Source organism: Musa acuminata, chromosome BXJ3-2, assembly GCF_036884655.1.
Source record: "Musa acuminata AAA Group cultivar baxijiao chromosome BXJ3-2, Cavendish_Baxijiao_AAA, whole genome shotgun sequence".
Taxonomy (NCBI): domain Eukaryota; kingdom Viridiplantae; phylum Streptophyta; class Magnoliopsida; order Zingiberales; family Musaceae; genus Musa; species Musa acuminata.
Window position 1 is genome coordinate 29,398,672 of NC_088350.1, and position 25,315 is coordinate 29,423,986.

The window sequence follows — 25,315 nt, forward strand, 5'->3', positions numbered from 1 at the left end:
ATATAAAAAATGTATTTTCTTGACTAAAGTATTTTTCTAGAAAACAAATGAAACAGTCTATTCATCCCACGACCATTACATTTGATACATCATATGCAAAGCTGCAGTGATTGCAAAAAGTGTAGACCCAATAATTCCGGCTACATGAAATCCGATGTAAATGCATTTAAGCGAAAATTAAATTCAGGTCGAACAATGAACAGCAGCACTTGTCTGCAGGTAAAACTCGTTACCTACCATATTGACTCGTCTGCCAACAATCCACTCACTAAATGAGATGTGTCTAAAAGATCAAGAAGGGCAGCATATGGCCGACTTCATGAAAAACCATAGTAACAGAGCACCAATTACTTAGCTATTAGTAGATAATAAGCAGAAATCCCAGAAGATAATATACAACTATAATTGGTATGCAGGAACGCACTGGGCCCAACAGACTGCGGTCAAGGTTCTATGCATTTGCTTTAATACAAGTCCCTTGAGATGAGGAAAGATGAGAACTGGGATTTGATACCTCGTGTGAGCAAAAGGACCACAACAAACATCTACTCCCCCATATAGCTCAAGATGGTTAGTGTGCTGATCCAACCACAAGTTTACATGGCATAAATCATCTCTCCGCTACTGTCGACATCAAGATCAGGATCAGAGTCCAAATCCTCCATATCATCATAATCATCATCAATGTCAAGACCATCTGTCAGGTACTGATTGAGTCCACGAGTGCCAGCTGCAGGTATGGTTGCCTCAGCTAAGATCTGCATTATCTCATCAATGCTTTGCATTGGTTGATCAGGCTCCTCGTACTGGTTGCTCGTCCTGTTGTCATCCATCAGATCTGCAGGAAGGTTCCTCAAGAACCACTCGTGGTTGCGTATCTCGGGAATTGTAATTCTCTGTGGATTAACATAATCAACATATGGCAATTTGTGAACCAAATATCAAATACATAAGATCCACAGTAAGAATTCTATCCCTCGATGAACTGAGTAATTGTCACAAAATCAGATTCAAGTCTCAGGATAGTATTCCTCCAGAGATGCATTAGATATATCTTAACTACGAAAAGACAATCGTCGTGGTTGGTAAAAACAAAACGGCCCAATGCAAGTCAATTCCTGGGACAATTTCCCAATAACATAATGATATCCTCCCTACCTGGAACAAAAATTTGTTCCATTCACTTCCCTGCATGCTCCTGGCCCCGATTATCATTTTGTCCCATTTCAAAAACCTTGGCACCCTTGAAGAAAGACCTTCTTACTTATGACATATAGTACTAACAAGTTAATTTTTGTTTAACCAGAACACTAGTTCTATAACTAATGGGAAAGAAATGGCAGGTTTTGTGATTAGAAAGTCATTCTGTTGTATTATTTTTCCTCAAAATGCAACTGAAGATTAGTCTTTTTGTAGTACATGCTTGAAGTTGTCATTTGGTCTTAATGACTACTTTCTGAGCATAAAGTGCTTACAGTGGCAGGATTGGCAACAAAAATTCTTGAGATTAGCTGTCGACACTCCGGAGATACATAAATATAGTCTGGAATTGAGTACTGAACAGTCAATATACGCTGCAACAGACAGTAGGTAGGTCAGTTAGATAATGCAATGTTCAGACAATAAAGCATTAAGAAACCATTACCTCTAATGTCTTTCGAAAATTTTTAGGCTCTTCTGGATCCTCAAAAGGATATGCGCCAACTAACATTACATATAAAGTAACTCCACAAGACCACACATCAGCGATCTACAAAAGTCTTACAAGTGTTATAAGGTATAGCACCAAAATAGTAACATGAAATGTGGTTACAAATATGGAAAAACAGTTACATGATTTGAGGTGATCTGTAAAATTTTATGTGAAGTCAACAACAAAACTAGTGAAAAAATTCTATTACAAAGCAACACTACATGCATTTACCTCTGATTCTTACAACTGATACTAAGATATAGGACACTAATTTTCTGTACAAATTAGAGTTGCTTTGATTGTCTCATCTTTTGTTTAGTGTCCAGTAACCAATATGTACAGACAACCAAATAGGACTCTTAATGTCAAGTAGTTCACAGCCCTTATCCAACCTAACTGATCAACTGGTCAGAGTTACCACAGCATATTGTGTTGCAACCACCATGACATCCATGAATAGTACCTTTAAATTATATCCTCATATATATGAACCTAAACCAATCAAAGTCGGGCAAAATCCCAAAACATACATAGTACAACATGATTCTGATTAAAAGGCATATGGTACCCAAAGGTACCCTTTTATCAGCCTTTTTAATCTCTTCAAAGGTACCCAAGTCCTTGGATTCCCCATCATAAACTACCATCCAAACCTTCACCCACCCTAAGTGATATCTCAGATTCTCCCATACATACTAGATCTTTTTACCCCTCCTCTTACCCTGCCACCCCTATTTTCTAATCCACGATTCCTAAAATGTAACTCTTCTTGGCCATCACTAGTTATGGATATTTTTCTTTATCAAGAAAACAAACACTTTGATGAATATGACATGAAGTTGTATAAACGAGCAACTAGGACTCCTATGCAAAATGTAGCAGAAGCATCCTCTTTTCATTTTCGTACCCCTGATGAAATCATCATCATTAAGTTACAGAAAGAAGAAATTATTATTCACCACAAAATGTGGCAAATAACAGTTTCATTAGCATAAACAGTAAGATCAATACTGTTTGTTTAAATAATTTATTTCTCCCTTTCAAACTAGAGCACCACATTCATGATAAACGCCTTCCAATTCAGCCTGTTCACTTAAAAGGCACATGATAAACCAAGCCTAATTGTATTATTGGGTTGTAATATAGGGTTTAATCATAAATATTGAGTTCATCCTTCAAGGAATGAAGAATCCATCTTCCAATGCAGCTTATATAAGAGTATACTCCTTTTTCTGAAAGTTAAGCTTTGGAAGTCAGCATAGAAGATCCTATTATTAAACCAGCAAGTGAACTGCAAGGGATAAACCAAATTTGGATGAAAAAAGAAACGGACAACTAAAAACAATAGTACCATGTGAACAAATATCTCAATAGTTGTTTTAGGACAAATTCTTAAGTCAGAATGGGATAATTTAACAGGAGCCAAATATTTTAATAGGCTTTTTAGGTCTGACTCCATGTATATGATAGGAAAAGCATCACAGAATTTCTAGACGTACATCAAGTTAAAAGATCTGATAACATAATGGCATTACTAGCGATAAAAAAGCAGACCGTTTGAATGCTATGTAAACCTCATCATTATTCAGTATGGAACTAGAAAAAACATGATGACAAGGAATGCTATGTAAGAAAAATATACCTTGCCGTCATATTCCTTCTTGTGTAGCACTTCAGGAGCAATGTATGCAGGAGTTCCAACAGTCGACTTTGGTTGTGAATGAAGAACCGATGACTGAAAATGCAGCATGCTAGTAACTTAGTTATATAAGGAAGCTAAATGTTTTGGAAAAACAAAGGAGGGTATTTAAATGTGTGAATCGTCTTTTGTTTAGAAAATTCTAGCTACCTACTTCGTAATAACCTAACACTAATTTTTACCTTGGAATATCCAAAATCACATATCTTCAGACGTGGTGCAGTACTTCCATCTAGTAAGGTGTTCTCCAGCTTTAAGTCACGATGGCATACTTGCTTGACAATAAGAGACCCACAAACAAAATAAGTCAAACATAGAAGACAGATTTTTCTTTTTAACATACCATAGAATTTTTGTTTTAACATACCATAGAATGACAGTAGCTGACTCCTGATATTAGTTGCTGGAAGAAGAATCGTGCCTTCAAGGAAGAATGCACAAAGTTGGGACCAGTTTAACCATAAAACAGATATTCTGAAAGAGTAAAAATAAGGTAAACTAGAACCTCATCCTCGCTGAAACGTCCAGCATTGCAGATACGCTCGAAAAGCTCGCCACCAGAGGCATATTCCATTACAATAGCAAGATGGGTTGGAGTTAAAATAACCTAAGGAAATTGCAGCAGCATAAACAGATGAAAAATTACCAATTATTTCCTAAAAGCAAGAAGATATGCCTTTGGACATGAAGTTACCTCTTTGAACCTGATGATATTTGGATGCCTCAAAGATCTGTGGTTAATTATCTCTCTTTGAACATTTTCATCTATCTGTACAAGAAAATAGAGACCAATTAAGACGTCATCATTAACATAGTTGTGTGAATGTAGTAGTGTGTCTGACTACTTCTATCTCAAGTTCAATGTTACTCTCGTCATAATGCAGCTAACCAAACAGATAGACATAACGAAAAAAAAAAAAAAAAAACCTTAGTAATGTTGCCAAATCACCAATGCCCCTAGATTATACACTATATTGCCCTGTGTTTTTGCTTCCTTGGCAAGTTAGATGACAAACTATGGTGGTTTATGGAGTCTTTACCCAATATACCTAATACCTCTTCAAAGATAGAAAATAAGTGCTAGCACAGAAGTTGAACATATGTGATTCCCCAACAGCAGCTATTCAATGTACATGATGCTTTTAACATGATACGGAGAGAGTCAAACAAATCATGTGAACTTCAACACAACAAAGATCATGCAAGAAGGACAATAAAAATTACCATGAACATGGTTTTATCTATCAAATGGGACGTCAAAAATGAAGCCCCAAAACCACTAGTGCTATTAGCAAACATCATGAGATCTTCAGAATAGAAAACTCTTCAAGGAATTGACAAGGGTAGAAGCCAATAAGCTTAGAAAAGGATTCTGATATCGTAATGCTCTGCTTATTTTCAAATAATATTGCATCCTATATTTCCATAAAGACTGGAGATTAAAATTGCCCTCTAAAATGCATTCATTCAAAGATCTAAAATGCAACAAATGAAAAATGAAAAAGGATAACAGAAAAGGGTGGAATTAAATAGATATTAACACCTAGAACATTTCAAGTCTCGACTACATAAACAAGAAAAATCTGGATTGCACTCTGGCCAAACAGATCAACATAGATATACATGTATATAAACATATCTTCCTCAATATTTCGGCTGAAATTCCAAGACCAATAATATTAAACAGAAAAAAATGTCCTATTCAAGATAGAAGACAATCAGAGTAACTCAAGCACAAAATGTAAATGGTCCAAAACCTAAATAATGCCCAATGGTAAAAAAAAGAAGAAGAAACTTTCACGGATACAAGAAAGAACTCTATGACAAAATAATGTTATGTTCGAAAATTTTCTTATCCAGACAAAGAGTGGAAAAGGATATAGACAGGCATAAAATTCTCATTCTGAATGTAGTGTTGGGTGGTAGATTACATTAAAGGCAATGGCAACTCCATTTATGCCATAATCAACAATATAGAAAGACTACACCAAGTACCAATGGCGCCAAAGTGTTATAACTGACTTAATTGATAGAGGAATTATCTGAATTAGAGATGATAACATGTTAAATTATCTGAATTAAGAAGCCCCCAATATAGAAGAAGAGAGTTTACCATCGACTAAGTTCTTACTAGAGAATATGCATCGAGCTAGGATATAATCAACCACTAAATGTATAAAAAAGCATCGAAGGATAGGCTTTCTAACATCAAATAACTAAAAATAGAAATTTGAAGAGAAGATATTCAGGTTTTGGGCATATCCGAACCACAATTCTTGTAGTCAACTGAATTGAATGAAAAATATAATAAACATAGGAACTTTATATGTCAAACCAACCAAATAGAAAACCCACATACGGGCGACCAACCGACCTTCTCGCCTCTCTCGATGTACTTGACGGCCACCAGCTCCCTGGTCTGCTTGTCCCTCATTAGCCTGGCTATCCCGAAGTTCCCCGAACCGATGTCCCTCACTAGCTCGTACCGGTCGCTGTCGTGCATTATCGGCATATCCAAGGCCGAACCGATCGCCACCGCCGCCCGATCCATGCCGTCGCGCCGCTCTCACATCAACCTCCTCCCCCAAGCCCAATCAAATACTCCCGGGGCCTGCGCTCCGCTCCGATCGTGGCGCGACGAGGGCCACTCGCCCCGATCGGTTGCGTAAAGAGACAGCTAACGAGGCGAGCGCGTCCGCCTCCGTGACCAGTCCGATCCCGTGTTCGATCGATCGCTGTGGAGCTCGACTCAATTCCCACTTCCTCTAGCCTTTCCGATCGCTTTCGCTGTCGCCACAGTCAGGGTTTTGGGATCCGGGCGGTGGGAGTCGAGGGCAAGGAGGGGGGCGAGAGCCCGCGTTACCTCGCTTACTTTCGCCGTTACCGTGAACACAAAGAAACGGAGGGAGGAAGAGGCGATGGCAAACCGCCATACGACGCTTCCGACCGCGGGGGATCAAAGGATCACCGTTACTTCTTTGATCAGACGGTGAAGGCTTACGATGGCTTTTCCTGATCAATTGCCAAGCGTGTGTTCCTTATAATTTAAAAGAAGAATTAAAAGTGAAGGCATCTCCCGGCATGAGCATGTGGACCCCACACAACTAAATATTTGCCACCATTCACTAACAACAGCATTTGGCGTTTCTATTAGTTTATATATCAGTATGATCTGATCACAGTCAAAGCAAAGTAGGCAGAGAGGGTAATTTGTTGAATAATATGAAAACATAAAATGGCTTTAAAAATTTTATGGAATGAAGAACAGCATATACATGGATTATAATTATTAAGTTATATAGGGAAATTAGATGATATATGTATCCGATCTGTCTGACACATGACACCAAAACACTTTTTTGTTCCAACCAATCATCACATGCCCAACCAAAAAGAAATAATTTAATTAGTGGCAGTAGAAGAAGATTTCTAACTATATAACAAAGAATTTGTCCACTGGGGGGAAGGAGAAGACTCGACGGAAAGGGGCCCGTTAACCTTTTGACGTATAGCCAAGAGGAGGCTATAAAAGCGCAAGCAGCGAGGGAGAGGGATGGTGAGAAGGGAGGGAAGAGACATGGTGTCGGACGCAGAGCTCGTCGAGCGGCTTCGGGGGTTCCTCCGGGCATCCGACCTCTCCACGACCACCACCTTTGTTAGGTTTTGATGGTCACATTGCGAGAGTCGGGTTTAATTAGGGTTCGGCTCACCGGCCGGGTTAGAGATGACATCTTTGGCTTTCGCATATGTCTTCAACGAGGGATATTATATTTGATTAAGGACCACCGAAGAGCTTCATGGTTGACCTAGACAGACCTTTTCCTTTTTAAGGTATGCTAGAGGGCCTAATGAGTTGGATTGAATATAAAGTTTATGATTTCATGGCCTATCTTTTTCTATATCGATTACGACATATGCAGTAAATTGTTTTATGGTGAAATTGTTGGTCAATTAAAGGCGTGGAGAGATTAACAGTCGCAATTCCAGTTCTCATAAGAGCACCGGTGTCACCATTGATTTTTCCAATACTATTTGTCACACTGGAAGATGGTGATTATGATATATAGTGTTGGAGGTTCGAAAGTCGCATTCTCCTAGTTTGTTTTGTGTTTGACATATGATGTTGGAGGATTCAAGATAGCGTCTTCATGGTTTGCTCTGTGTTCAACAGCGGGATCCTATACCAATCTATATCTTTGATTTTGGCGTTATGCACATTTTGAGTTTGCGGAAATTGAAGGGAAGAAACCAAGCCATAGATGGAATTATGTTCTGAACTAAAAGTCTTCTAGTTTTGAACTATTTACAAGAATCTTATATTTTGTTCCATACTGCTTTCACTTTGTTTTACCTTGCAATTATGTAGTCTAGACATTCCATCAATGTTTTATATGTGGACTCCCTAATTGACTGATTCCTGTGCCATGATATCTTTGAAAACCCTTGAAAGAATTTTATCATTTTCATGATTTTTTTTCTCCTTACAATCTGTCTATTAACTTTCTTGTTTTTGATGAAGTGCTCTTATACGGATCCTTAACATGTCTTTTTGTGTTATTGATGTAAGATCAAATAAACTCAGCGACGAAGTCAGGAAGCGGGGAGGTGGCTTTACCAAACTTTGTAGTCTTTCTCCTCTAGTACAATATTTTGTTGGAAAATCAGAATTAGCTAGAACTGAGGTAATGCTCATTAAATATGTTGTAGTCCTCCCGCCTCAGATATTTATGTTTCTTACATTTTTCGAATAAGGCAATTTGTCCTTGTCCTTGTCTTCATCCTTCCTGCTATCTTTTTTTACTTCTATTGTTTCAGGTTGTTAAATGGTTATGGCCTTATATTTGTGAAAAGAAATTGCAAGACCCATAGAACAGAAGAAAGATCATATGTGCCGGAAGATTACTGCCACTTTTCAATGTCAAGAGAACTGACATGTTTCAAATGAATAAAGCTTTGTCAAAACATATTTGGTCTTTGAATTATGAAGATGGTAATGCACGGAAGTCAATTCCTTGGTCAATGAGCTTATAGAAAATCTAATTAGTTACTTGACAACCCCCTTAAAAGCCATTTATACATGTCGCCTACAAAAGTACATCTCATGTTTTTCTTTAATGCTATTTGAATTGTGGACTTGTGCAAGTATTTGCTAAATTGTTTTTCTAACTTTGACCTGTTATTACATACTTGCAAGTGAGATGTATTTTTGAATAATTTAGTACCTTTGAATGAAGGAATTTGTTTGACCCTGGGAATGAATTTAGGTTTTGCTTGATTCTCGTGAACTAGATGTTTATGACAAGAATAAGTGGGTGGTAGAAAGTATCAAAATGAAGACCTTGTGACAGTGAGGTATACAAGAATGTATATGTAGTCATATTCTTGTATACAGTGAGATAAAGATGTAAAGAGCAGATTTCAAGTGGCAAATTGTGGTCGGCCTGGTAAAAAGTTTATACTTCTTCAGTTGATGTTTAACAACGAATGAGCTTTCCTTATTTGCTCATATTATAGGGATTCAATGATTATAAATACTTGCATTTTCTGTATGTTTAGTTCTTCTGGCAATTTTATTCAAACCAAGAAGCCTTCTCTCTCTGAGGAGTTTGCTATGTTTCTTGGAACTCTGCAATCTTTGTACTGCACCTCATCCCTTAAATGAATGTATCAACTGTTAGGATGAAACCCAGATTTTAGGCATATCAGAGAGTTGTTCCTTTTTTTTGTGATTACCTCATAGGGTTAAAAATGCAGGATTATGCTTATGTTCATATATATTAGTTTTATTTGGAGTTATAATGAGACTTCATGCCTGGCAGTGAGCATTTATTAACCAGAGGTTGGTCATATGTTTCCCTTCATCCAAGTTCTACATTATATTGTCTGCCTACTTAACATTACTAATGGAGCAGGTCAATACAACTTTTTGCACTGTTATGCTTAGCCTTGGGTGCTATATACTATTATTGAAACTCTTATACAAGTATTTTCCTGAAAAAGTTAAGCTCTCGCTCCCTCTAATTTCCATATCAACAATCTTCGAACTCATGTCACTAAACTACCAGTGAAACACCCATGTCCAACAGAATCTCTAAGTTCTACCCTGCCCTCTGTATGTACCTTTTATTTTTCTTATTATATCATTTCAGGTATATGAATAAATGTTTTAAATCTTATTCCTGGGGATCTCTTCTTGACTCAATCTGAGACTAAATATCTTGTGCCCAGCATTTTGAAGAATGACATGTTCTCTATACATCACTAGGGCTAAAATCTGATTTGCTTGTTATATATTTCAGCAGGCCCAGTGACTCCAGCGAAGCCAGAACAAAATAACAAGAAGCCCAAGAAAGAAAGAGAAGGTTAGAAACTTAGAATAACTTACTGCTTAACGCATAATCAGTATCATTAAACTATTAGAAAGTTAGCTCTTCGTAAATTTCATTAATAGGTAAGCAGCAAAAAAGAGGATCATCAGGTCTCCTTGTGCCCCTTCCACTTTCAGATGATCTGATGAAAATTCTTTGGTACTGGTGAAAGTACATTATCACGATCTGATGTCGTGAAAAGGATGTGGGAGTACATAAAACAAAACAACCTGCAGGTATATTGCTTCATTTGGATGGGAAATGCATTATGCTATTGTGTATTCTTAATTTCAATGTGACTACAAAATAATAATTGCTTTTTACTGTCTAGTGGTTATTAATGGAGCATAGTTAACCAATTTGGCATATGCGATTTTTCTCTGACTCAATGACTGACATGTTTCTTTTACATAATTGAAATGCTAACAACTAAAATTCTCATTCTTGGATCCCCTACAATGTGTTGCCAAGAACTATTAGATCAGATTTTTCAGTGGCAGTCTAATTGGCTGTGGTAGTTGTCATTTTTCCTTAAAATACCATCTCTGCTTTTCATATGAAGTACCAGAAGGAGAAAGGATAATATCATGGAACATCATAAATAACAACTTCGCCCAATTAATAATATTTTATTATAAAAATTCATATAATGAAACTCATCTTCAAGTGCTATGTGAAGGTGGAATATCTTTGTAATTATACATTGTATGCTCTATGTATATATGTATATATATATGTATGTATATGTATGTATATATGTGTATATATATATATATATATATATATATATATATATATATATATATATATATATATATATATATATATATATATATATATGAAATTCACTTATATATGTAATGAAACTCACCTTATATGCTATGTTACACTTGGTTGGATTATCATTTCTCTTTGCAAATTAAAGTCTATTGCGGTGTTATGATCATTCAATGTTGTCTTTTTGCATTTGATGCAATTAATATCTTTGTCTCTTCCATTATACCATCCAAGGATCCTGCTGATAAGAGGAATGTTATATGTGACGAAGTTAAGAGAACTTCTCAAGGTTGATTCCTTCCATGGATCTACAGCTTTGAAGTTGCTGGCACCTCATTTCATCAAGGCAAAACAGTGAGATATACCTTCTAATATTTTTCTAAAATCCATGGAAATGGAAAATTTTGTCCTTGGTGTAACTTGAACTTTTCATGATCAAATATGCTGGTGCTTTAAAGAGAGTGGCAACTAATGAATGCCATTAGCTTCTTGTCTCTTTACATAGTAGAATTAAACTACTAAATCTCTTTTGTTCATGGAGTTACAATGGTAAAATATTTCTAAGCAGTTCTGTAAATGAAGTGTTAGAAGAAGAATTGCTCAAATGGGTGATGGACTGTAAACAACAAATTTGTGTATTGGGAATGTTAGGTTCTGAAGCAACGAGCAGTGATAATGTCTTTTTACTCCATTGGTTGCTTAAAGTAGAGGAGGAATATTTAAGGCATTTCTTTTCCATCATTCGGCTATGGAAAGAGAGTCGGTTGAGAACTAGTGGTCGTGGTTTAACATCTCTTGCTTATATATCTTTTACTTAGATTGAAGTAATAATTTTCAGAGCTTGACAAAGAGCTTTTCTTGTATTGCATTGAGGTGGAACCTGTTACAAGCTTGTCGTAGAGTGATTCTTATGCAGCTGAGATGGATGTTGAATAGTGGTAAGCTGACAATTAAGTGAACTTAATTTGGCTGTTTAAATCTCATTTGTTGGTTATCAGTTATTTGTCAACATATTAAATTCAGTTTGTTCTGTTCATTTATGAACTTCAAAATTATCATGCATTGACGATTCATGTGTTTCAGTGTTTGCATATTTCTCAGTATCCCCTGAAGAACATCAATGGATCACTATCCAGTTTCAACAGTTAAATCCAGCATTCTGACTCGGGTTCATTATTTATAATTATCACATGTACCATTTTGATATCAGTGGATCTTTTGGGTCATAATCTAATGTGTCAATTTTTTCTAACCCAGGCTTTTGATCTTTAAATCAGAGAGTAAGTGGGGCCTCAAGCACCAAATACTAATGATGCGTATGCATTTATTTGCTTCAGGGATGGTCTTGCTTAACTCTGAATGAAGCATGTAGACAAAATGGTTACATTTCCCAGAACTTATTATATGCCTTCTTAAAAAACTCATGTTCTGCGTTGCAGGATTTCTTCATGGTGATTGATAAAATTGGTACAGGATACTGCATAGAATGATTTCACAAAATGTGGAGGGAAGTTGCTATTGTTCATAGAATGACTTCCAATCTTGAAGGGTAAACAGTAAGAAGAGAACAATCTTGAAGGTGAATTAACTTGTTTTATTTCAGTGCAAGTACTTCCAGCTTCTTCAGGGGCAATCATTAGATTTCAAGTACGGGAAGATTCTCCAAACCACAAAGCAAGAAGCCAAAGTCGTTCCGTGGATAAGGTCGAGGAATTTGTGGCCTTTGCCTGCTCCAAAAGCCGAAACAGTACTTGGGAAAGTCAAATTGGAATGAATCATGCAGTAGTAATTCCCCACGATCTTGCAAGATTGTTACTTGATACCCAAGGAACCAAGCACGACGGCCAGACTTACTACCATGTTTGGACTATGAAAGATCGACACCCACAGTTTATTTCTCAGTTCTTTTGATTCAAACATTTTGGGTTCCTAATAAAGCTTTCATCGAATTGCAAAGCAGGGATTGCACAAGCATACTTTCTGATGGGTAAAATGATTCAGCCCTCCTCTCAAGCCATTAACGCGGTCTTCCTGGTTAGTATCCTTTGCCTGATCCTTCAGCTTACTCATAAATTATTAGTGAGAGAGACCAAACTAAAGGACACTCTCTTATGGTCTTTTCTCTGCCAGGTGCTGCTCCCACAGCTAGTATATTACCTGGAATCTTACGGAAGAACTTGACCACTAAAAGAAGCAGAGAGAGTGAGAGATGAGCATATTTCTGCAGCTGCTGCTTGGGTATCTTGGCTTCTTCCATCCCGTGCGTCCTCCTGCTATCCTAACCACTCTTTTCGCTCTGGATGGGGCGGGAATCCAATCGAGCATCCAATGCCAATCATAAATGAGCCTTTGGCTGTACACGTGGTAGATCACATAAAGCCTTTCTGTCTCCGTCCTCTCCCGAAAGCAACACTCATGTTATTTTGTCATGTCTTGCAAGGAAATGGAGGGCTTCATCATGCTTGCCTATTTGATGGGATACACACACCTTTGACAGGACATGTTGACGTCGTGCCATATATGCCATCATGACAACACCTTTGAGCCTTCCAGGTAAAATGAATTTTTTTTTATGACTAATATATGGACGGTTGAGATTAGAAAAATAATGATTTTTTTAGTCATACAATAACAAAGTGACATGTGTCGCTTGGATGATCGCTAATGAGATCACTTGTGTTATTGGTGATAAAGCCTATTGCAATAGGTTATGCCTGGACAAGGACAACCTATTATGGCCATAATACAACAATTTTAGATATCTTTACATAATTAGAGGATACAAAACATAACTATAGGGGTTGGTCAATTGCAAGTTGAGGAGAGAAAATATTGGTGCCGATGTTATGACCAAGATTGTATAAACTCTTGTTGCTGATAATATATTCTTAGCAACAAAAGCGAAAATAAAATTATACATTAAATTAACTTCAAAGTTACAGGAGAAATTGATCTCCTTGAACATTTGAACAAATTGACATAAAATTATAGAATTAAATTTGGATTGGACAATGATATTTCCTTTACCTGCCAATTATTTTATTTCCGTTTACCCACCCATCCCTTCAATCAAGAGACTCTTTTTCTTCCTTCCTTCTCCATTATCTTTTTGTTTTTTTTGTATCTTTGAGTCATGAATCACACTATGTTGGCTTTTGAGAGAGAGGCGTTTGTCCCCTACGGCATCTCTCTCAACATCCAGTCTTTAAAATTTGTGATGCCTTGGATGTGACCAATAAGAATCTTTCAAAAGAATCAATCTCACATCCAATGGTTGATAGAAACAAGACAAGCGCCATGTGACAAGAATACAATGTTCGTCATGTGCCAAACTTTTCATTCACAGAGAGAGAGAGAGAGATTAGTGGTGAAACTCTTCCGTATCTTACATTTAAATCTTGATGCCAAATCCAAGAGATCACCTTTTTTTTATGATGCAACCCCTGCAAACAAACCAATAATTCATAGTGATAATTCACTGTAATTGCATGTGATGTGCTCACGAGTAAATTTGTCATCGGGATGGCATCATTCTGCATCTAGGTTAGGAAGGAAATCTCTACCAACTCATCCTGTCAAGTGACTGCCATCACACCAAAGGGAACAATGGATGACAATTAACATGTCATCCTGTCAATTCCAACAATAACATTCTATGTTTGAATATAGCCATCTTAGATTTCATTGATCAGTCTAATCTTTAGCTGCTTATCCATTTGGATAAGAGAAGAAAAAACTACCCCAATGGCGTGTCCTACACTAAGTTTCTCTAACCATTTGGATCCACATCTTCTAAAAAGATAACTAAGAAAATATTAATTTAAGAGGTATGTATGTAATATTAATTTAAATGTTAAATATTGTCAAATACAATGGTGTATCTGTAAATCTAGATGGGCAAATACAGAATTTTCCAACATATCTGCAATTTTTCCTGTTCTACTTGCAGATACCCTCTCAAGATTCTTCGAGGTCTCTTTGACCGCAGGCAACGCCATCAACCCATCACAAAATTAGAAGGAAAAAAGAAAAGAAAAAAAAACCCTTAAAATAATACAAGATTCTAATAGCGCGTGTGAAGCGGTATCTCGATCCTGTCCGATTTAATCGCGTCCCGTTATGCGACGACTTGAGCTCGTCAATATCCAGTCCCTCGTGCCATCCATCTGGTTCAGTTGAACCAGACCCGCCCTTTCCTCTTCCCCCTCTGGTGGGTTATATAACGCGTCCCTTCTCTCCCCTTTCTTCTGCGGCTTCCGTTTTCATTTATAGTAAAGGCGATAGAGATCCCGGAGAAAAGGAGTTGGGAGGTGGAGCGGCGATGGGCTCGGCGCTGGCGGAGATGGGCCTGGAGTTGGAGCTGTGCGCCATGCGGACCACCGTCTGCGGTTTCGTGAAGGAGGCGTCGGCGATCGAAAGCGTGGGTGGCGGGAGAGCGACCAGGCTGGAGGCGTCCATCAAGAGTTTAGAGGAGGAGAAGCGTAAGATCGAAGCTTTCAGACGCGAGCTCCCTCTCTGCATGCGTCTCCTTTCCGAGGGTCCGTGCGATGCTTCCCTTTCCTCGTCATCGTTTTAGCACATCTTTTTAGGCTATTGTTGTGATGGGAAAATAACTTCTTTGGATTTCGATTGCAGTGATCGAAGAATTGAGAAGGGAGATCGATCGGTGCCATGGCGAGAGTTTCGGATGTATAGTCGAGGAATTCATTCCTATCAAGAGTAAAGTCGGTGAGGACGGAGGGATAAAAGTGGAAAGCGATTGCAAAGATAAGATGAACTGGATGAGTTCTGTCCAACTCTGGAGCGATAATTATATCGAGAACAACGATGACGATAAAGCAATCGCTAAAGAGGTGAAACGAAGGAATCTTTACGGGAAAAAAATATATCTAAGATGTTTCTTCGTATCTTCGAGAGACTTCTCTAAAAATGGATGGTCTGGCTTTTGATTGCAGAAAGATGGAGTCGTCGATCGCAGACAGGAGGAGCAGAGTTACTTGGAATGCAAGAACCGGAGAAGCGGGGCCGCATTGTCGCTATTTAAAGGGCTCCCGCCGCTTGCTGCGAGGTCCATGACGGAGGATAAGCCCACTGCCTCTTTGCCTGAGCTCTCGCTGCAGTCGGCGGTGATCAAGAGCAACCCTGACGTCGTAACCCCGGTCACCGTGGACCACCGCGCTAAAGGTGCCAGAAAATCTCCGGAGTTGTTTCGGGCGACGCTTAGCGTGCAGTCCCAGCAGCAGCCTCCGAGGAAGGAGAGGAGGTGTTGGTCGCAGGAGCTGCATCGCCGGTTTGTTCTCGCCATCGAACAACTCGGCGGCACACAAGGTGAGAAGAGACAATACAACAATTCTTCCTCGATTACATGTTATTTTAAAGTTGATATAAGTCGATTTCAGATTCCTTTTGACGAAATCCTATCTTTAATTATTGAATCTGCAAATTTTCCATTCGAATTGCAAAATTGTCCGTTTTCTTTACCTTTTGATTCCTTCCCTGGACAAACAAACGCAAGGAATAGAACCAAACTAGATTGATGACAGGGTCAAAGAAACTTGGTTCAGCAAAAAGAGGGATCAGAAGATTGATGCATGTCATATCCGAGTAAAGGAACTTGTGTAAGATTCTGGGTCGAAAATGACTCTGGTTGTTCATTGATGCAGTGGCTACTCCCAAGCAGATACGAGAACTGATGAAGGTGGAAGGGCTCACCAATGATGAAGTGAAAAGTCATCTGCAGGTGGGTTCTGCGCTCCATGTCGATTGCCATATCGCTTCCTGATCATAATTCGCATCAGTTTGTTGTTAGATGGCTATGTTTGACGATTTGATCTGTTCCTGCTATTTCAGAAATACCGATTGCACGCTCGAAAGATGACCACTTCTTGGGCTACAGCAAGTCATTCAGTTCCTGTCATATGGGTTCGTGAGGAGCAATACACTAGTTCCTCACAGCAGAGCATTACACAAGCTGGTTCTCCAACGAGCCCTCTTCAGTTAACCGCTGCAGATAGCTCTGAGGAAGACGGCAAATCAGAGAGTTATAGCTGGAAATGAAGAAAATTTATGGCTAGAAATAATCGATCTTGAAGTTAGAGAGGTGTAATTTGAATTTTTGAAGTGAGGCTTTTAAGCGCTTTGTGAAGAGACCGGCACATGAAGATCAATGTATAGAGAGAACAAACAATTTTGCTGATACAATACCCGGCAAGACCCGTTGAGGTCGGAGTATAATTAATTCTATGTCCTACGGAAAAAAAAAAATGAAGAGGTGTCACAAGGTGATAGAGGAGTCTTGAAGCTCTCCCCTCGGTTCTTCTATTTCCTTTTTCCTTTTTTTTTTTGGTTTATGAACAATATGAGGGTTATTTTGGCACATTTTCTTCATCATCAAGTAGAGTGTCATTTCCCTATCATGACATTTTTGCTACTAATTTTGGACATCATCAACCTTGATCCTCTTTCAACAGCTTGGCTTGGTGAGATCAAGTTTGACATTTTTCTCTCTCTGTTACTTCCTATGACAGGTTGTTGTAGCACTCAAAGAGCTCATGAACAAGAGATACTTCTGGCATCAGCAACATTTACTGATCTGCACCAGTGGTCCTGCATGAAAATACCTGCAACCAGGTCATTTTCCTCTTCCTGATTGATAGTTTCACCATGATTTCACTGTCTCATTGCTATTCCTCTTCCAGTTGTTGCATGTCTGATGCTGCTAGTTGATAGATATCACCACATCACTGGTAGGACCAGTTGATAGACGAGAGAGGCTTCCACCATACGATCTTCTCATTACCATTCTGTCGCTGAGAATGTTAGTCCACAAGATTTAAAACCTCAAGCAGATGGATACATCTCTCTGTCTCCAGCTGTTTGCAGATCCAAATCCAACCCCTCCCCGGTGGCAATCCTTTTGTTCTCCTTGTTGCATCATAGGCTGGATAGAGCTAATGCAGTTGGCTAATTTTAGTGTCTTGCAATCTTACCTCGCTGATTTCTTCTTCTTTTCCTGGCAACCTGGTGGAGCCTTCACATCAAACTTGTCAGCTGCTGCGATCTAATTCCAGCTTAAATGTAGGAAGACATCTGATCGGCATGGATCAAACCTACTGTAAGTGGCTTTTGCAAGATTGGTTTGGTTTGGTTTGGTGGTAAATGCTCCGGTCAACTACAGCTGTTGATTCTTCTCTGCTGCCTTGGTGAACTCGTCTTGGGTTACTTCTCTTGCTGGCATCCCATCTGCCTAAATTAGTGCTCCAGCCTTGCATGCGACGAAGATCATGATCTCAGAGTTGTCCTCAAGATCCCATCCAGGAGTTGAGGCACAGGTTCTTTAATGCTGCTGCCGCTGCTGCTGCCATCATTTCCAACCTGACCCCATGTCCATGAGGTCAAGATTAAACTCCGTACCGGAGGACATGGAGTCCAAGAGAAAGATGATGATCTCACAGCATGATCACCGTGAGAAGCTCAAAAGCTAGAATTAGAGGAAGATAGGGAAAATGAGACCACCGCTTTAGCACTCAAGTCACGATTTCTTCGTGTAGGTCCTGTTTGATGGCTGGCTCCACACCGTATCCACCATGGATGAGCACGTAGATAACATCATCCACAGATGCAGACTGTAATCGCACATCAGCTTACTGCACCATCCGAAAGTGTCACCCTCATTGATCACATCCGAAGTTATGATATGCCGTCAGCTGGGAAGATGCATCATGATTCGCAATGGTGGTGCAAATCTTGTAAAGGAAGCATTAATACCATGGCATCTAAACAGAACACTGAATATTAGATGGGTCTATCAACCATTACAGACCTTCTTGAGACACGAAGCAGATAAGTCTGCATCCCGCAACCTCTCCTTTTCGCTTTGCTTTTTGCTTTGATTCATCAAGAATCCAACGCTCGTATTGAAACCCACCCACCCACCCACGTGAAATGTCCCAAAAGGAAGAAGGCAAGAAAAGTTGCAGGGTGTGAAGCCGAGACATGTCCTCTTCCAGCTGAAGGAAGAAGCAGCAGCTGCATGCAGGTGGGCAGAGAAGCCGACGCGTTTTGTGTCGTCCAATCCTTCTCGTTAAACCCCTCCCAATTTGATTTCTATTAGAATACACATTTGTTTGAGCGCAAAATACCCCTTTTTTATTATCTATTCATTTTTTAAGTCGGAGGTTTAACATTGTCAAGTTCAAACCATTAGAATAAATCTCCCTACTATACGAGTAAATTTTTCTATTCTGATAAATCTAACCGTACGAGGAAATCTCTCAGTTCTGTTAAGGAAAATCCTCCCTCTTAATATGTATAAATAGAGGAAGAATAGCTTCGATAATTCGTTTTTTATTCTTTCCAACACAAATCCCATGCATTCATGCACTTTTGAGTGACTACATGCCCAATCGATTTGATGATTTATTTGCATGCTTCAGTCGCATATATACGTATAGCTGCAGATGCCTCCTTACTCGAGGGAGGTCGTCTGCCTCAGCTACAGGCACTAAAATCCCTTGTCTGTCATCTCTCACTATTCATACGGAGTTGCAAAGTACATCGGTGTTCTCCCATTATTGCTGCACTGCACCAGAAGAGAAAGGTCAATTGCACCTAGAAATGTTGGGTCGATTGAATTAAACTCGCTTACTGATTCGATCAATTGTGCCATCCCATCCTGACAGACTGCTTATGAACCCATTTAAAGTAGCTAATATGGGTCGGGAATCGTCAATTCTACATCGTTGAGGTGAAATCTCACTAATAAAGAGGATTGGATTTTTGTTAAGCAGTAGCAGACATGTTAAAAACAAGAGTATATATATCCTTTGGCATTCCAAAATAGTACAGAGGGATGTGTATCGATGTGTATACGATGGCTATGGAGGAGGATGCGAAGCTCCTCCAGAATGAATCCGATTCCATGGAGATGGTGAAACACGTTGGAGTCACATTGGGGACCAATTAAGTGATGAAGGCAGGATTCGAGTTCATGCTTTTGTGATAAACTGTCAGAATCTTTATCGATTAAACTAGTTGATGTCTTCATTAAAGGAATTTAAGGAAAAGCACAAATAACTTCCACCAAAATCTGACAGTCGGTCTTCTATCTCCAAATGAGATCTAACTTTGTTGATCAGATTGGTGGATACTTTTTGTGTGCAAGTGTTGATTTCACCACAAAACTTGTGTGTTTGCAGGCAAATGATGATGGATTCTGGGCAGCCCTCCAAACTCTAGCAGACAAATGTAAGATCAACTTGGTCCCAAGGAAGAACCCAGAAGACATGAGTGGTCAGGACGTCACCGTCACCAGAGTCTCAGCAAGCGAGGGAGCAGTGAACATGCCTTCCATGTGGGACCTTCCTTGCATTATTAGCCTGCCCTACGTCTACCCGATTAACCCAACCCTTCAACGCTGCTTAGGATTTAAGATTTGGCTTTACACCGATCCTAAAGCTCCACGATGCAAATCCAAGAGTGCTCCAACACATCGTAGGAGGGTGTTCTTCCTGACCTCAACCGAAACCCTACGTCTCGACCACAGGGAGCGGCATGTCTTCAGAATCTCACAGTTGCATGTAGTGGGCTCGATCGCCATGTATTCGACGCCTTCTCTTCATTTACGATACGATGGAGAAGACGGGTCGATCGTAGAGAGGAAATTTCCTCTTTTAAGGTAGCTGGTCGCCTTCTTTTCTCCACTTCGTTTCGGAATCACAAGTCCATCGGATCAAAGCCAAAGCGGAGACGGAGATTGCTATCTTCCTTTTTCTCTTGTCTTCTCTTCTCTTCTCTTCTCTTCATCTGCCGCCTTTCTTTTCATTTATGATCAGTCTCTTTGCTTCCAGCTGCAGTCCCAAAAGAACAGAAAGAAATCTCAGCTCTTTCAGTCTTCTGTTACCTGTGAGCAATTAATATCGTCCTTAGAGCTCCTAAACTGAGGCCTTTTGGAATTACTTGTCACTGTCTATATTTGTTGTTGTATGAATTAAGAGAGAAGGAAGAGAGGTGTGACTTTTCAGGTAGCTTTTGATTGAAAAGCCCTAGAAAAAGAGAAGCAGGAGCAGGAGGAGCAGCAGAGGCTTCTTGCACTCTCAGCAATCTATGCATAGATCTTGATCATTCTGTTTGAGCTCCACCAGGTATTTGACCGAACCCAATATCCTTTTCAGACTTCAAAGATCTTTTTGAGGATATAAGAGAAACCCTAACCCTAAACCTACCTTTGAGAGCTGCCTTCTTCAGCTTCTCTGCAATTACTGTCCGACAAGAAGGAACAGATGAGGCCTGCGCGAGCCTGATGCGTAATTTGATTTTGCTGTTCCTAGGAAGGTCAAACAGGAGGGGGCATGTCGCCGTCAACGAGCTCGCCGTGCGCCGCGTGCAAGCTCTTGCGGCGGAAGTGCACGCCGGCCTGCGTGTTCGCGCCGTACTTCCCGCCGGACCAGCCGACCAAGTTCGCCAGCGTGCACCGGGTGTTCGGGGCGAGCAACGTGGCGAAGCTGCTCAACGAGCTCAGCCCGTCGCAGCGGGAGGACGCCGTGAATTCGATGGCCTACGAGGCGGAGGCACGGCTCCACGACCCCGTGTATGGCTGTGTCGGCTACATTTGGCTCCTCCAGCACCAGCTCAATCAGGTGCAGCGCGATCTCTACGATGCCAAGAAGGAGCTCTCGACATACCTCAGCGCTCCAATTGCAGATCCGCAAAAACCTGCCCATCAACTGCTACACTACCGCCAACGGCTCCAGGGGGCGTCGCCATCAGCCGCGCCGCCAACCGTGACGGTGATGACCTTGGGTCTTGCGACGCCAGAAGCGTCATCGCACCAGCAGATCTTGATGCACGAACTGCAACAGCAAATGGCGGCGGTGCAGCAGATCGCAGAAACTGCAGTTGCATCCACCAGAGAGCAAGAAATGCTGAGGAGCTACGAGCAACAGCAGAAGGAGCACGCCAGATTCAGTGCCGTGTCGATGGAAGGCGGTGGCCGGGGTTATTGTCCGACGGCTTTTGAGGGACTCTTGTGTGTGCAACAGCAGCATACTCCAAAACAGCAGGTGCTGCCGATGGGGAGGAGCTCTGGCCATCATCATGAGAGGAGTGGAGCGTTAGCTCCTGATACTTGTAGGCTATCCTTCCCGGGCAAAAGCTAGGGACCTCTCCTTCACTTCTCTGTGGTATGGATTCTTTCTCTCCCTTTGTATTGTGAAGGTTACTCTCACAGATCATTGCCTTTAAAGTCAGCAATAATAAGCTGGGTGAGCAAACCAGAGTATGTACAGTCCACAAATGGCAGTGCAAGCAAGCATCGCTGGAATTTTATGAGACATTGTTCTGTTCTTGTTCGTTCCAACACTTTGAGGAACGGCTAATCCTTCATGTAGTAGAGATGAACCTCTGCGTGAATACATCTTCTTGGAGAAAAACAAGTTAATCCCAATTGATTTCAAGTTGGGTATGGCAATGAAGACTCGAGACAGAAAAAAATGAATGAAAGATGAACACATTGGTAGCCTCTTGATACAGCCATTCGCTCAATTTTGATTAAGGAGGCAGCCCTTGCTGCTTGAACTTTGCCTCGCAGGTGGGGAAATGGTCGGAGGGAAAAAGCTTACCAGCGGAATGGACAAGCAAAAGGAATGGCGCAGCATTGTGTTGCAGAAGTCAGCAATGGTAGGCATCAGGGCACAGCAGAATACAATTAGAATAATCTCTCTGTGCCATGTGAACATCCGATTCTTTTGCTGATATTCTTATCTGAACTGCTCTCCTTTTGCACCTTCTACAGCTTTTGGGCTATTTGAACACAGTGAGTTTGGTTTCTGCCATCGTGATATCAGTAACCATCTTGTATTTTAGCTCTTGTTCGTTTCGGTCAATCTCATCCATTCATCTTTGAGCTCCAAAATGTCATGGAATACGTTTTACATGATTGCAATCTCTTGGGCAGTTCATCACTTACTTGGTTCCAAGGAAAGAAGACGATATATATATATATATATATATATATATATATATATATAAATGAAAGACATTCGTTTCTTTTGTTTCACATGGATTTCGACGCCCACATCATCAACTCGGACAAAACTGTTCACCTTCGTCCTTCCAGCGAACAGCAATGATCGCTGGGTCAAAATCTTGTGCTCTCAAACAATGACAGGTAGCAGTGGCCGCGAGGGTCCCTTCTCCTTTCCCTTTCTAAGCGACAGAGATGGAGCCTCGGAGGCTCTTAGACCCTCGTAGGAATTGGCCACTGCATGCTGTGAGGAATAATTAGAGAGAGCAGCAGGCTGTGAACGATAGTACACGATAGACTCCTCTTAGCTGCCTCTATGAGTCTGGTCCACAAGCTCTTATGTCGAACATGCGTACAAGGGAGAAGTCGACAAGATGAGCAGCTTAGGTTTCATGGCCTTCCATCGTGGAAGCTTAAGACATTGGAGTGAAGAGATTAACAGCGTAAATGATATTTCATTGGAGGTTGAAATTATTGCATCAGATGTGGCATTTTTATATGCTAAATTCGACAGTTGATGTCCTCGGAGCATAATTCATGATGTGATGCTTCGCAGGTGGCTTCCTTTCGACTCTACTTCGGCCCTCTTAACTCACTAGACTTGCGCCGTTTAGTTTCTATGGGTTTCATGCGTCACCCTCACAGGTTATGTAGAAAGAGAAAGGCCGAAGTATATTTGCAGATCTCTATATTCTTCCATGGAGAACATATTACAAAGTATACTGTTTTATATGTGGACTGATAAATGAGTATAAGCCAATTCAGCTGGACGCAAAGAAGGTCATACTAGTTGAGTTAGTATGAATCGAACACAGCCAATAGTCAACTTCAACATTTCCAAGAGAAATAATAACTTCATGGGTGTTGAAGTCTCAACTCCTTGAGAACATCGAAGACGATATCGTACGTTAATAAACTCCATGAAAGCAATGGGGGAACCGAAATGGCATTCCAAACGATGAAGTGCCTTTCAGGATGACGTTGAAAATGGCATCACAATAGTGTTTTGCCACGTCGAGCCAAATCTCTCCGGAGAGCTGAAGAGAGAGATGACAGTTCTTTTTCTTGGAACTGTGAGCTAATGCTTAGTTCCGGTTGATATATTATGGAAACAGTATCGATCTCGACTCGATCAATGCCGATCACTTATACGGAATACATCCATAAATGTATTTACTATTCGGAAATGGTAGAGCTAAAGGACTCGCTTGTTCGTCTCTTCCTACATCCAAACCCTTCTAATTAGAAGCTGCAGCGATGGCGTGGGTGTCGACCACTGTTACGTCGACAAAACGCATGGAAGCTTTGGGGGGCAACGTGGGATACCATTGTACCGTAAGTATGCACGGGACAACATATCCGACATTTCCCTGCACTACAGGAGTGCCATGGAATCCGGTCTCCACATACTCTTTGTGCACAGTATTGGCATTTCCTTGTACCATCAAATCATATACTTCCTTCGACTCGTCCGTATGATATTTCGATATCTGTATTCGATATTTATGACGTCAACCGGTCGCGTCGACAGGATATATTTGCTGGGAATATCGAGCACTCCATGGAATCCAAAGTGGGATGGGGTAACGAAACACGGCATGAGAGTGGGGTGCGAGATTGGCCACATCGCACGTTGGATGTCCGATACGCGACAAGTCACATGTGCCCACACTGCGCGGTTTGATGATGTCCGAGCCACGGCCGCTACAGCAATAAGTACAGCTACCCATACAGCTACAGCACGAGGACGTCAGCGGTGTAGGATAGCGACACTGCTGTTTGTCCCGTCCCCAAGCGATCCTCTTTCATGTTTTCCTCTTTTATTTTTGGCTTTTTTTTTATTATTACGATTATGTTGTTGATATTGATTCGTCGGTCAACAAGTATACTGGGCCTAAGGGCCCAAATAAAGCCCGGCCCAATAACAACCCGTGTTCTCACTGGCGAGAGAGGGAGTCGACGGAGATAATGAGTTCTCAAGTATTGATGATGGATGAAGCAAGGCACATTGCTATTGCAAGCATCGAAAGTACTGTGGGAGCTCTCAGTCACCTTTTCTGTGGTTCCTCTTCCCTTCAGAAACACCATTGGGTGGGTGGGAGAATCACATGCAATTGTTTCATAAGAAACGTGTTTGCTTGTAAGTATGGATAAAAATCAACAAGAATATTTTATATGATTAAAACGAAGCTAAAGAAAGGTCCATCTTTGTTGGGCTAATTAGATTAGGTTGTCACCAGGGAAATGAGTTTTCGAGTTTAGGTTGTCACCAAAAGATTAGATGATCAACCTTAGGAGAAGACGCTTCCTCGATCACATCTGCATGAGAAACTCGGTAGACTTCCAGACGGATATGTGGTCATCATCGGTTAATGTCGACTGTTTACCTGCCCACATAATTGTGCATGTGGAAGGAAGCAAACTTGTGTTCAAGTTCTTCTTTTGCCTCAGTGCCAAACTCCCCCCCCACCCTCGCCATCCGCATCCACACACCACGCATCATCTCCTCCATTCTCAGGTCATCCTGATGTCACGGCTTAGAAAAAGTATGCGGTCGTTGTTTTTGACCGGAGAGAGAGTGGGGTCTTCAGTCTCCACCCCAACTCACTGTCACGTACACCGTGCACTCACACCTCTCCTTCCTCTCTGGCTTCCCACCATGCTTCTTTAGTTGACCCGTCTTCTTCTTCTTCTTTGCTGCTGTTCTCTTCCAACCGCAGCAGCCACCCAACCCTGCTTTGATACTTCCCTTTCTA

General features: G+C 40.7%; 3 protein-coding genes and 1 pseudogene across 8 annotated transcripts; 3 read left to right on the plus strand and 1 right to left on the minus strand.

Annotated features, from left to right (window-relative positions):
* Positions 1–333: 333 nt before the first annotated feature.
* Positions 334–6,305, minus strand: LOC103975636 (serine/threonine-protein kinase SAPK10). Its single transcript, XM_009390654.3, has 9 exons — positions 5,767–6,305; positions 4,087–4,161; positions 3,898–3,999; positions 3,760–3,813; positions 3,575–3,667; positions 3,336–3,428; positions 1,646–1,750; positions 1,476–1,574; positions 334–896 (listed from the first exon to the last, which is right to left on the minus strand). The coding sequence occupies exons 1-9, from the start codon at positions 5,941–5,943 to the stop codon at positions 597–599; spliced, it is 1,098 nt and encodes a 365-aa protein (XP_009388929.1). The 5' UTR covers positions 5,944–6,305; the 3' UTR covers positions 334–596.
* Positions 6,306–6,969: 664 nt separating this feature from the next.
* LOC103976278 (upstream activation factor subunit UAF30-like) lies at positions 6,970–14,622 on the plus strand (annotated as a pseudogene).
* A 122-nt stretch (positions 14,623–14,744) lies between these two features.
* On the plus strand, positions 14,745–18,371 carry LOC103975635 (transcription factor NIGTH1). Of its 6 annotated transcripts, none has more exons than XR_010494405.1 (7): positions 14,750–15,075; positions 15,173–15,390; positions 15,493–15,865; positions 16,201–16,277; positions 16,388–17,167; positions 17,236–17,651; positions 17,715–18,371. XR_010494405.1 is itself a non-coding variant. In XM_018822529.2 (5 exons), the coding sequence occupies exons 1-5, from the start codon at positions 14,859–14,861 to the stop codon at positions 17,261–17,263; spliced, it is 939 nt and encodes a 312-aa protein (XP_018678074.2). In that variant the 5' UTR covers positions 14,745–14,858; the 3' UTR covers positions 17,264–18,371. The 6 variants fall into 6 exon arrangements, 2 of the variants coding, with proteins under 2 accessions (XP_018678074.2, XP_064995306.1); XR_010494406.1 differs by having other exon boundaries at positions 17,793–18,371; XR_010494403.1 differs by having other exon boundaries at positions 17,236–18,371.
* Positions 18,372–19,942: 1,571 nt separating this feature from the next.
* Positions 19,943–22,403, plus strand: LOC135631488 (protein LATERAL ORGAN BOUNDARIES-like). Its single transcript, XM_065139210.1, has 2 exons — positions 19,943–20,679; positions 20,866–22,403. The coding sequence occupies exon 2, from the start codon at positions 20,887–20,889 to the stop codon at positions 21,691–21,693; it is 807 nt and encodes a 268-aa protein (XP_064995282.1). The 5' UTR covers positions 19,943–20,679; positions 20,866–20,886; the 3' UTR covers positions 21,694–22,403.
* The last annotated feature ends 2,912 nt before the right edge of the window (positions 22,404–25,315 follow it).

What these genes read in the sequence shown, in the direction of transcription:
- LOC135631488 (XM_065139210.1), top strand. Translation starts at nt 20,887, where the DNA reads ATGTCGCCGTCAACGAGCTCGCCGTGCGCCGCGTGCAAGCTCTTGCGG.
- LOC103975636 (XM_009390654.3), bottom strand. Translation starts at nt 5,943, where the DNA reads ATGGATCGGGCGGCGGTGGCGATCGGTTCGGCCTTGGATATGCCGATA. An exon ending in GACGTTTCAGCGAGGATGAG is followed by an intron (nt 3,814 to 3,897) that starts GTTCTAGTTTAC and finishes TCTTCCTTGAAG; the next exon opens with GCACGATTCTTCTTCCAGCA. An exon ending in TTGTTGCCAATCCTGCCACT is followed by an intron (nt 897 to 1,475) that starts GTAAGCACTTTA and finishes GTTAATCCACAG; the next exon opens with AGAATTACAATTCCCGAGAT.
- LOC103975635 (XM_065139234.1), top strand. Translation starts at nt 14,859, where the DNA reads ATGGGCTCGGCGCTGGCGGAGATGGGCCTGGAGTTGGAGCTGTGCGCC. An exon ending in ATAAAGCAATCGCTAAAGAG is followed by an intron (nt 15,391 to 15,492) that starts GTGAAACGAAGG and finishes TTTTGATTGCAG; the next exon opens with AAAGATGGAGTCGTCGATCG. An exon ending in AAGTGAAAAGTCATCTGCAG is followed by an intron (nt 16,278 to 16,387) that starts GTGGGTTCTGCG and finishes CTGCTATTTCAG; the next exon opens with AAATACCGATTGCACGCTCG.